General features: G+C 43.3%; 1 protein-coding gene across 1 annotated transcript in view; it reads left to right on the plus strand.

Moving 5' to 3' along the window:
• The window catches only part of LOC134669417 (cytochrome P450 4C1-like), a 52,750-nt gene extending 41,348 nt beyond the window's left edge, over nucleotides 1-11,402 (plus strand). Inside the window, exon 10 of the mRNA XM_063526988.1 lies at nucleotides 11,244-11,402. Coding sequence (XP_063383058.1) covers nucleotides 11,244-11,401 — 158 coding nt within the window. The 3' untranslated portion in view covers nucleotide 11,402. The remainder of the gene's footprint in view (nucleotides 1-11,243) is intronic.
• Nucleotides 11,403-11,825: the final 423 nt, after the last annotated feature.

Genomic DNA, 11,825 nt, shown 5'->3' on the forward strand with positions numbered 1-11,825 from the left:
ACTAAGGAAAAAAACCTACCACATGAGTACCTAGATATACTTTTTCTCGGTTTCGTTAAACATAAATCTTCACTCTGCACTTCAAAATAGCGAGTCTATTTAACGAAAATAGAATAATAAACAAGATTTTCTACATACAATACTGTTTATCTTAAAATTATGTCGAATGAAAAATTTCAAAAAAATACACGAGATGTTGTGTGGGGGGAGGGGGGTAGGTAAAAACCTCACCAAATATCACCAAGGGGAAGTGGGGGTCAAAAAGTAGCCGAAACCACCTCGCGTGATTTGTGCACAACCCCTTAACGCAAATGAGTAGGTACGTCACGTCGTCGCTCTATCGAATGAAATTTACACTAGGGATACTGGTCAAAATCATTTCACTTTTGTAGTGCATGAAACAGTTGCAAGTTTATGTACGGAACTCTCAGTGCGCGAGTTAAACGAACTCGCGCTTTCTCGTTTTTTAAATGTAAATACTTATGTGTATTGAAGGTGGTTAAACCGATTCAGGTCTTTCATTGTTTGAAAAGGTTTAGGTATTCTACATTTGATCCCCGTGAAACAGTGAAATTTAGAGTGACTCAGGTGACGGTAACCATGGCAACGAATGACAAGGAAAAGTTAATTCACCAATATAATGCGCATTGAAACTCATTCACTCACAGAGCACTTTAATGAGGACGAAAAAGTTTGAAATGGGATGTGTGGCGTGTGCACATTAAATATTCAACGGTGAAAATGCCTGTGCAGTGGGAAAGCATTTGTATAATATGTAGCCTGGCAAAAAAGAGTAGAAATCGAAAAGTGGCAACACTGTAGTGTCGTCCCTTTCAAATCAATATACACAAGAGAACGGGACGACAATACAGTGTTGCCACTTTTTAATTTCTACTCTTTTTTGCCAGGCTGTAACAATTTGTCAATCTCACATTAAAACATATTATGAAAAATTATTTATTTACAAACAAGATATACACGGTGTAACATGAGGAAACCGAATAACTTTACCACGTATTTCTGAGGTCAAAAGAAGGAAAAAATGTAATATGAGATTAGGTCAATTTCACCAAAAAAAAATGTTTTGTTTTGTATTTTCAATTTTTTGAATGTACATAAAAATAAATGTTATTGGTAAACTTGTCACTAAAAATTGATTTTTACATTATTTTTTTCCTAAAACCTACTTTTTAGGGTTCCGTACCCAAAGGGTAAAACGGGACCCTATTACTAAGACTTCGCTGTCCGTCCGTCCGTCCGTCCGTCCGTCCGTCCGTCCGTCTGTCACCAGGCTGTATCTCACGAACCGTGATAGCTAGACAGTTGAAATTTTCACAGATGATGTATTTCTGTTGCCGCTATAACAACAAATACTAAAAACAGAATAAAATAAAGATTTAAATGGGGCTCCCATACAACAAACGTGATTTTTGACCAAAGTTAAGCAACGTCGGGAGGGGTCAGTACTTGGATGGGTGACCGTTTTCTTTTTGCTTTTTTTTTTTTTTTGCATTATTGTACGGAACCCTTCGTGCGCGAGTCCGACTCGCACTTGCCCGGTTTTTTCAAAGTGTTACTTGTCACTTTTTGACATCTATCATTAAGGATATTTAGACTACGTCCCATAGCAGCAACATCACCCTCAAAAAGGCCTTTTACACTATGTTGTAACGTTGCACGTTACTATATGTAGGTAATTGAACTAAACATAATCTTAAACTCAACTAACACTTAAAATAATAAATAAATAAGAACTGTAATCATAGGCTTAGAATGTAGATTTAACCAAATCAATACATTAATTTACGAAATGAACGTAACGTTTCTGTGCGCGAGTGTACTTTCGGCCGAACAACGTTGTCAGCAGATTTGCCCTACTTATACGACCGGCCATCACTCAGCGCCCCACTCTCCCTCCAATCGCTTAAGAGAACGGCCGTGCCGGCTGCGTTCACGAGCCTCGCGCCGTGACCCTACACGCGCCGGCCGGTCCTCGTTTTATTTAAAATTATAATTGTTTTATTGAGAAAAGTTTAAATCAGTAAAAGTAAGAAAATAACATAAGTAATTATGCTATTGCATAAATCAAAACGTAATTAAGTTCCGTCTTGCACCCCGAGTAAAGGGGTGCAAGTTCCGGACTCAGAACCTGGGCGGCGGCGCGGTATTTTGCTCCCGGCCGGCCGCAGAGTACCCCAGGCCGCAGAGGCCTCCGTCCACTCCAGCACCAGCGGGTCACGGCACCTACCCACTGTTCCCCATCAACCCGGAGCGGTCCAGCGACGCGACCAGCTAGCGCGACAGGGGAGTACCGTCCATGCCACGGAACCAGACGGCCATTTTTTTTTTAAATCATAACGGACCTTTACCACGGCCCTCGCTCGGCAAAATTGGATAGTTCTTTTTTTTATAATAAATTATTTATTTGTAAGCAACTGGGTGTTTTCCTTGACCACCCAGCCTTAACCGCATCAGTGGCGCCCTTTAACGTGGTCAAGGTCTGGTTCCGTTGGTAGTAGTAGTTGGTGTTTGTGTTGTTTTTTTGTGAAACGTCTGCTTTTATTTTTTGGTTGCAGCAACTAATGTGTACGAATTTTATTTAGTGACAAGTGTGTTTATCCTTAAGAGCTTCTCGAATTTTAATTATTTTAACGTTTTTAAATTATTTATTTAATTAATTTTAACAATCAATTATTATTATTTTACCAGTTAATTTATTATTTTAATCAATAATTTATTTTCTTTGATGTTCCTTTTAAATTTGATACCAAGATTGCACTATTTGGGTTTACTCTATGTTGTTCGATACTCTATGTTGTTTACTTCGTCGGTACATTAAGCAACACAAGTGTTATAGTTGTTAGTAATTTTCTGTGATATATTTATTTTTAATCTAATTGGTCGAATTAATTGTAGCTGTAGAACTCTAGTCCAGTTGAGTCACGCAAGCGTTATTATTATTATTTTCTTTATTTATTTTCCTTCTTAAGTTAGGTTAATTATAATATGCATATAAAAGTAAAATATAAAAACACTTACAAAACAATAAAAAAGAAAATTATAAACACATTATAAAAAACCTAACCTAGGGTGCCGCCGGCAGCGGGGCAGGGCCCAAGCTGCCGGTGGTCAGGGCCGCAGAGTGAGGAATCGACGTACTATACGCGCCGTGTCCAAAATTACCGCCTTCTGCATCTGACCCTTGATCCAACCACCTAGCGAGAGTCTCTCTAGGTGTTGGTCGAGACTCTTCGCTATGAGACCGTTCGCTGACACGACTATAGGAACAATGATCGTCGAGTCAACATCCCACATGGCGGTTATCTCGTGAGCTAAGTCTAGGTACTTGCTGGACTTGTCCTTCTCGGCCTTCACGAGATTCTCATCATGGGGGATGGTGACGTCGACGAGCACGGCCCGGCGCTGCGATCGATCTATCAGCACGATGTCAGGCTTATTGGCTACAATAGTCCTGTCAGTGATGATAGATCGATCCCAATAGAGCGTGGCACGACCATTTTCGAGAACTGGCGCAGGTGAGTACTTGTAGTACGGCACTTCACGGTCCACAAGGCCGTATAGGAGGGCAAGTTGCTGGTGAATAATTCTGGCTACGAGATTATGTCTGTGCAAGTACTCGCCGTTAGCAAGATGAGAACAACCGGAGATAATATGCCTGAGTGACTCTCCGGGACGGCGGCATGCCCGACAAATGTCGACCGTACCGTCCTTCAGGATATATCTCCGGTAGTTATTCGTCATGATAACTTCGTCCGCAATTGCACAGGCAAAACCCTCGGTTTCTCCGAAGAGGTCCCCGAATCGTAGCCAGTTCACCGACGCGGGTAGGTCTACATCGGGTCCCATGAGGGCCTTGTAGAACCGCCCGTGTAGCTGCTTATCCTTCCATACCGCCTTGCGGTCCTCGGTGCTTAGTACTACAGGTTTGCGCCAGTTCTCGTTCGCCAAGGAGAGCGGCGTGAGGCCCCTGTCAGCTGCCACCACATCACGATGCATCCCACACTCATTGTTGAGGAAATAATTCCTGAGATTGTACACCTCACGGTTGTGGAGATTTTTGGCGTTTAGAAAGCCGCGACCTCCACATTTCCGTGGGATATACAATCTCATAACAGACGAGCGTGGGTGCAGCATACGGTGTGTGGTGAGCAGCTGTCGGACCCTCCGATCCAGGGCATCCAGCTCGGTCTGAGTCCACCTTAGTATGCCAAAGGAGTATGTGAGTAGAGGCATTACCCAGGCGTTGAAGACGCGCACTTTGTTGCCTCCTGACAAAAGACTGTTAAGTACTTTTGTGAGCCGACTAAAAAAGCGCTCCTTCACCGACCGTCTAATACCCTCTTCCTCAATACCCAACGACTGTGACATACCAAGGTATTTATAGGTTTCTGATTCAGAGATGGATCTGAAAGACATTGTCTCAGAAAGTTGTAAATTTGTTGAATTTACAACTTTCCCCCGCTGTACGTGCATAACCGCACATTTATCGACACCAAACTCCATGTTGATGGCATTACTGAAGACTTCGGTGGTTTTCAGTAGCTCCAGCAAGTCTTGGCTATTTGGTGCAAATAATTTGAGGTCATCCATGTACAGAAGGTGAGAAATGACTTCACCCCCTCTCCGAAGCCGGCAACCTAGTTCTAAATCCATCAGCAAGGTACTGAGAGGATTCAGAGCCAGGCAGAACCACAGGGGACTCAGACTATCACCCTGAAATATTCCTCGCTCAATCCTTATAAAATCCTGCGGGCCAGGGCGTTCATCCCCGCCTCCTGGTTGACGAAGAACTGTGGTCCATTGCCTCATACACGCGCTTAGAAAGGCTCTTAAAGCTGTATCAACTTTATACAGCTCTAAGACCCTCTCCAGCCATGAGTGAGGCACCGAATCATAGGCCTTCTTGTAGTCAATCCAGGCTGCTGAGAGGGCCCCCCTGTTCCGCCGGACTTGTTGGCAGATGGTCATGTCTATGAGGAGGAGCTCTTTAGTACCACGGGACCCAACCCTACATCCATTTTGAGCAGAGGCCAAAATATTGTTTGCGACAATGTGCGCGTTGATTTTTGCTCTCAAAATGGATGTAAGGAGCTTGTAGAGTGTAGGCAAGCATGTGATGGGTCTGTAGTTCTTCGCTTCCGTGGTACTACCGGACTTATAGAGCAGGAAGGTGACACCAGTTGTTAAGGAAGGTGGGAGAGAACCAAGCTCGAGGGCTTGTTGAAATTGTGCTGCCAAGCAGGAGTGCGAGCATCGGAACCATTTTAGCCAGAAGTTGTGCAATCCATCCGGCCCAGGACTTTTCCAGTTCTGGGCCGTGCGGATGGCACAACTTACGTCATCGGGGCTGATGGTGACTGCCCCCATAGGTTCGATGGACTCGCACTCACGCTCGACAACACTCATCCAACCCCCCTCGGTGTGTCCGACAGGCACTGACCAGATGCTACGCCAGAAGTCATTCATGACAGTAGCATCCGGTGGCTGCGAGTCGGACGCACGAAGGTTGGTTTCCTCCCACTTTCGGTACATCTTCCTTTGGTCACTCTGGAAAAGACGATTCTGTTGGTATCGGTCCACACGCTCTCTGTAGCGGCGAATACGGTTTGCCCATGCATAGACTTTCTGCTTTAGAAAGTCGATGCGCTCCGTAACGTTGGCCATGTAGTCGCGGGGCCTGATATCCGTCCCCGCGAATGCCTGGTTTACAAAGCGCATTACTCGGGGTCGATTGTTGCCCCCCCTGAAGCAGATCAGCTTTGCGATAAGAGTCCTAAAAGAGCTGATACGTCGCTCGATCCGTATTTGCCATGCGGGGGCACCTTCGGCGGTCCTAGGTGCACGTTCAGAGTCCGGAAACTTGACTCGTGCAACACGGCACGCCGCGATGGCTCCGCAATACATGATCGCGTGCGTATCATCTAAATCTTTACTAGTCCGCAAGTATGGCTCTAGTAAAGCGTTTAGGGCTCCCATTAGCGCTAGATTGTGTCTATTCATAGGCAAACGTGGTAATCGTGGCCTAGTATTGGGTGTGGAGCGATACTGCGTAATCGCCTCATCCAGAGTCCTCCTCAGTTGGTCATTGGCTGTACTACTCACACTCTGCGCGAACTCTTCCTCGTCGGCACAGAGATCTACTCGCGGCGCCCCCGGTGCCTGGTCGGGTGCCGGCACCGGATCCGGCGATGTGGCGGGCGGGTCCCGCACCGAGGTAGAGGCTGCGCGAGCAGAGAGAGCCTCCAGGCGAAGCCGATCAAGTGTCGAGTCATCCAACCGCTTTAGCCGCTGGATGACTCGCACCTGATCCGATAGCCGTTGCGCAGTCACGTCGATGGTTGGTTCGAGGGCCTGAAACAGTGGAAGCATTCGGACACGGTACGCGCATAAGTCGGTTCCCCCCTCTGTAGCCCCATAGTAGGCGCGCATGACGTTCTCGTTCATGGTTTGAGACCATCGCATGCGACGCACTACACCACCGGCAGCGGGAGCCGTGGGCGGAGCAAGATGTCCCGCAGGCCCCAAGCGTGCCGGCAGCGGTGGCCGCCCTCGTCGCGCTGGTGGTCGTGGCGGCGGCGGCGGCGGCCCGCACTCGTCGCTCGACTCGCTGGTGTCGGGCGCGGTGGCGAATTCATCGCCCGACGACGACTGCGAGGAGACGGACGAGGCGGGCGAGGGTGGTGGGCGTGCGCTTTGTACTCGTAGAGACGCTGATTGCCGTGTTTTGCTTCTCGTTATCATTTGATTTTCTTTGACAGTATCTTGTAGAACATGTCGAACCTGTTTTTTATGGTAGTTGATACCCGATATATACCTTATCGTATGTGGACATGTTTAGGGTATCTTTTCCCATAAAAGTAACTTAAAAATCAACACGTAAATACAAAATATAGAAAATAATTTAAGAGAAATTATAAAAACACGTTTGAAGTTGACAGCGTCATTTTTTTTTTTATTATTGTTTTATGTGTTTTTTATTAAGTTTAATTTTGTGAATAGTACACATTAGTTGCAAATTTTATTTTGTTTCTTTTTCTGTTGCGCTGCTTCCTTCTTCTCTTTTGGTGGCGTCGCTTTTAATTTGCTTCTTTACTAAGCCAATCATTAATGTCTCAACAATCATAACAACCATAACGTTACCATTATCTGATTATGTAACAGAACGGAGTAGGTATAAGTTTTAGCGCTCAACTCTTACCCCTTCACGGTTGGATAGTATATTTTCTTACGCGGAATATATTATTGAGATTTTATTTTATTTTATGTATTAGAATCGCTTCCCGAGTTTACTCGTGAATCTTGTTGTTCACGTAATAGGACAATAATTATGTCTCCCAACTTTCGTTTCTCAACGACCCTCGCGGTTGGGATACATGTTCTAATGATATGTCAATAATGTTATGTCTCCCAACTTTCGTTTTTTAACGACTTTCGCGGTTGGGCTACATGTTCGTAGGATAGGTATATAATTATAGGTCGCGGTTGGGACACACTTATTCTAAGAAGCCTTTAGTTTTTATTTCTCCGCTTTGATCTGTTGTGCTTGGTATTCGTTTGGGTCTCTGGTCTGATAAATAGACAGTGCACCTTACCAATGGCAGGTTGCGTTAATATTTTTATAAGATTATTCTCGCTTAGTTGAATGCGTGAAGAATGAGAGATTTCTTTTGGAAGGATAATGCGAATACATAGGTACTCAGAATTAGTGCGGATTTTATTAATTAAGATTAATAAAATCCTTCGGTTTCGTGCGGGGTAATGTAACGTTGCACGTTACTATATGTAGGTAATTGAACTAAACATAATCTTAAACTCAACTAACACTTAAAATAATAAATAAATAAGAACTGTAATCATAGGCTTAGAATGTAGATTTAACCAAATCAATACATTAATTTACGAAATGAACGTAACGTTTCTGTGCGCGAGTGTACTTTCGGCCGAACAACGTTGTCAGCAGATTTGCCCTACTTATACGACCGGCCATCACTCAGCGCCCCACTCTCCCTCCAATCGCTTAAGAGAACGGCCGTGCCGGCTGCGTTCACGAGCCTCGCGCCGTGACCCTACACGCGCCGGCCGGTCCTCGTTTTATTTAAAATTATAATTGTTTTATTGAGAAAAGTTTAAATCAGTAAAAGTAAGAAAATAACATAAGTAATTATGCTATTGCATAAATCAAAACGTAATTAAGTTCCGTCTTGCACCCCGAGTAAAGGGGTGCAAGTTCCGGACTCAGAACCTGGGCGGCGGCGCGGTATTTTGCTCCCGGCCGGCCGCAGAGTACCCCAGGCCGCAGAGGCCTCCGTCCACTCCAGCACCAGCGGGTCACGGCACCTACCCACTGTTCCCCATCAACCCGGAGCGGTCCAGCGACGCGACCAGCTAGCGCGACAGGGGAGTACCGTCCATGCCACGGAACCAGACGGCCATTTTTTTTTTAAATCATAACGGACCTTTACCACGGCCCTCGCTCGGCAAAATTGGATAGTTCTTTTTTTTATAATAAATTATTTATTTGTAAGCAACTGGGTGTTTTCCTTGACCTTAATTAACCGCTTCAATGTAACAATAAAAACTTGAATTTTTTTTAATTAATTTAACAACTTAATTTTAGGTACCACTATGAATATATCACTAAGAAAAGCAACCAAATGCTGGGATTTATCCTTCGTGTTACCAAAGACTTCAAAAAGCCGAGCAGTCTTCTATGCCTATTTCAGAGTCTCGTACGCAGCGTGCTCGAGTATGGTTGCATCGTCTGGTCGCCCCATTACGATGTGCACTCTAACAACATTGAGCGAGTACAAAAAAAATGCCTTAAACTCTTGTCCTATCGATACAAACCTGATCTCATACGTCATAGTTATGATCAAAGACTACATACACTTAGCATATCCTCCCTTAAGTCTCGCCGTCTCCTACATGACTTCTTATTCCTACACAAACTTCTTCATCATAAAGTTGACTCGCCTAGCTTATTATCCCTGGTCACTTTCAATACCCCTCGATTCAGATCCCGTGCTCCCAGGACTTTCGCCCTTCAAATCTACAAAAATAATACATCTTTTTATAACCCAATCGTTAGAATGTGTCGTCAGTACAATGATTTAGTTTCACAATATAGAGACATCGATATTTTCAACTCACGGCTAGCAGTTTTCAAGAGGCAAGTCATTAGTGTTCTTGGCCACCATACTACACAACAACAATAGTAAGCAATTTAACATGTTACGATCATTTATGTAATTTAAAAATTTAGTATGTTTTAAGATATTTTGTGTTTTTTTTTTTATAATTTTAGGATAGTTTTTGCTCGTTGTTACTTATTGTTCTTGCTGTGCTCACTAATTTTGGATGGCATTTTTTATACAAAGCCTACCACTTTCATTGTAATCATGCATTGAATGTCGTCTGTATAGTGTGCCTTATGAATAAAATAAAATAATATAAAATTAATATTATCTCTGAAACTAGGCGGATTTCAAAAAAAGTTTATAGGACATTTTTGTCTCTAAATATGATCAGGAATACGCTGTTAAAATTATTCGGTTTCCTCATGTTACACGTAGGTATTACTAAAAGAAATTAATAACTAGCTTACATCTAAAATAGGCCCTTGAGACATTTTATTTTATTATTTTTTATTTAGGATTACCAACAGATAAAACATCTTGCATGCTCTTAAATCTATGTAACAATCAGGACTGATGCTTATCTAATTATAGGTAACCACAACTTATACAAGTGTCTTAATAGATAGATAAATAATTTCTTTATTATATTCATACCCACAACATACACGGCATTATAAAAGAACAAGATAAGAACATGCAAAACAACTTAATTACTAAAAACTATTAACTAAATATTGCATTTGAATAATATAAAGCCATGTGTGTGGCACAAAAAAGGCGCTGGCTCAGCATTGTGATGCGGCAAGCCACATCGCTGGTATTCTGCCAGTATCTGTGATCTTGTATCTGTGAACAATAGTAAACATGCAATAAACTTAATGGTTAAATGAATTAGTAGGTATCATTACATTAACTAATGCTAGTACTTGACATACTTAATATACAAATATTTTCTATAAATATTTTAAAAATAACAATTTAAGGCATCTGTGAATCTGTGGCTCTGGGGCTAATTACTTTGGGGTATTCAGTGAGCCAACATATTTCGTCACCTTCCTTTTAAACTGCTTATTGTTTAAGTCTGTCGTTAAATATGTCAACTCCCGCAGAGCCAGGGATATAATTGTATAATTTTGCCATTCTTAAAAGGGCAGAATTACGACCTAAATTTGTTTTCCCAAATGGAACGCTAAACGGTTTCTACAAACCAGGACAAGGTAGCTTAGCAGGAGTAGTTATTTTAATTTTGCTTAGCAATTCTGGACAATCCAGCCCCTTACTATTAACCAATTTATAATGGAACGTTAAATGAACATTTTTTTACCAATTATGTTGGCGGAATTTCCTTGCTGTATCGCAATTCCGAGCGGCTACCGCGAAAACCGAAATTCGCAAATTGCGGGGATCTTTCTCTTTTACTCCAAAGAAGGCGTAATTAGAGTGACAGAGAAAAATTCCCGCAATTTGCGAACTTCGATTTTCGCGGTTATAGCCCAGATACGTTGTGCGAAGTAGCCGTCAGCTCTTCGGTCACCATTTACGTCAACCAGACGCTTCGCGATTTCTGCGAACAACTTAAGGCTCCTCTTCACGTTGGGCCAACGCCAACGCCAACGAGGGACGCAGCCATACGGTAGAATGAGATAGCAATATCACTTGCTCCCTCTAACGCATAAATGCGTCCCTCGTTGGCGTTGGCGTTGGCCCAACGTGAAGAGGAGCCTTTACGCGCGCTGGGACATCATGGACCTATGTTTAAACTCCAAATGGTACAAAATGGTACTCTCTACATATTTAAAACCTCTATCGCGAATTCACTTTGTTAGCAAATAATTATTTACGTATAAATGGTCCTATTTTCCCGCACTAGTGCGTAAAATAGCACTTTTCGTGCGATGTCAAAAGTTTAATGGGCCAACTGTAAAACGTTGTACGATACACGTGCGAATAGGTAATTCGCAACCCGTGCCGATTTAAAACACACCCTTCGGTCGTGTTTTAATTTATCGCCACTCGTTTCGAATTTCCTCTTTTCCGCTCTTGTATCGTAAATAACTATTTCAAATCACTATATATTTATTTCAGGCCAGCGTTTCGCCATGATGGAGATGAAGTGCGTTCTCAGCCTGATCTGCGACAACTTCAGACTGGAGTCGAGGATCAGGAACCACCGGCCGGCGCTCGCGGCGGACTTAGTGCTGCGGGCCGTCGAACCCATCCATGTACGCTTCGTGCCAAGATAACTAAACATCTATATCTGCTGTTTCTAAAGGCCCCTGTACAGTCGCCATCAGATATATCGGAGCGGCCAAGGTGTTCACAATATCTGAACACGCACTCTAACGCCTTGACAATAGAGGCGGGCTCAAATATTTGTGAGCACCTTGGCCGCTCCGATATATCTGATGGCGACTGTACACACTGAGCCGGCGCCAGTCAGTCCAAGGGACGCAGCCATGCGGTAGAATGAGATAGCAATATCACTTGCTCCCTCTAACGCATAAATGCGTCCCCCAGACTGGCCCACGCTGGCTCAGTGTGTACAGGGGTTTTTAAAGTTACAATATTATACAATAAAGGGTCAAATTATTTTGCACTTTTTCATCTCATGAATACACATGCCATAATGCGTTTATTTATTTAAAACATCAAAAAAGGTATAAATGG

This window comes from Cydia fagiglandana, chromosome 12 (genome assembly GCF_963556715.1).
Source record: "Cydia fagiglandana chromosome 12, ilCydFagi1.1, whole genome shotgun sequence".
Classification (NCBI taxonomy): Eukaryota; Metazoa; Arthropoda; class Insecta; order Lepidoptera; family Tortricidae; genus Cydia; species Cydia fagiglandana.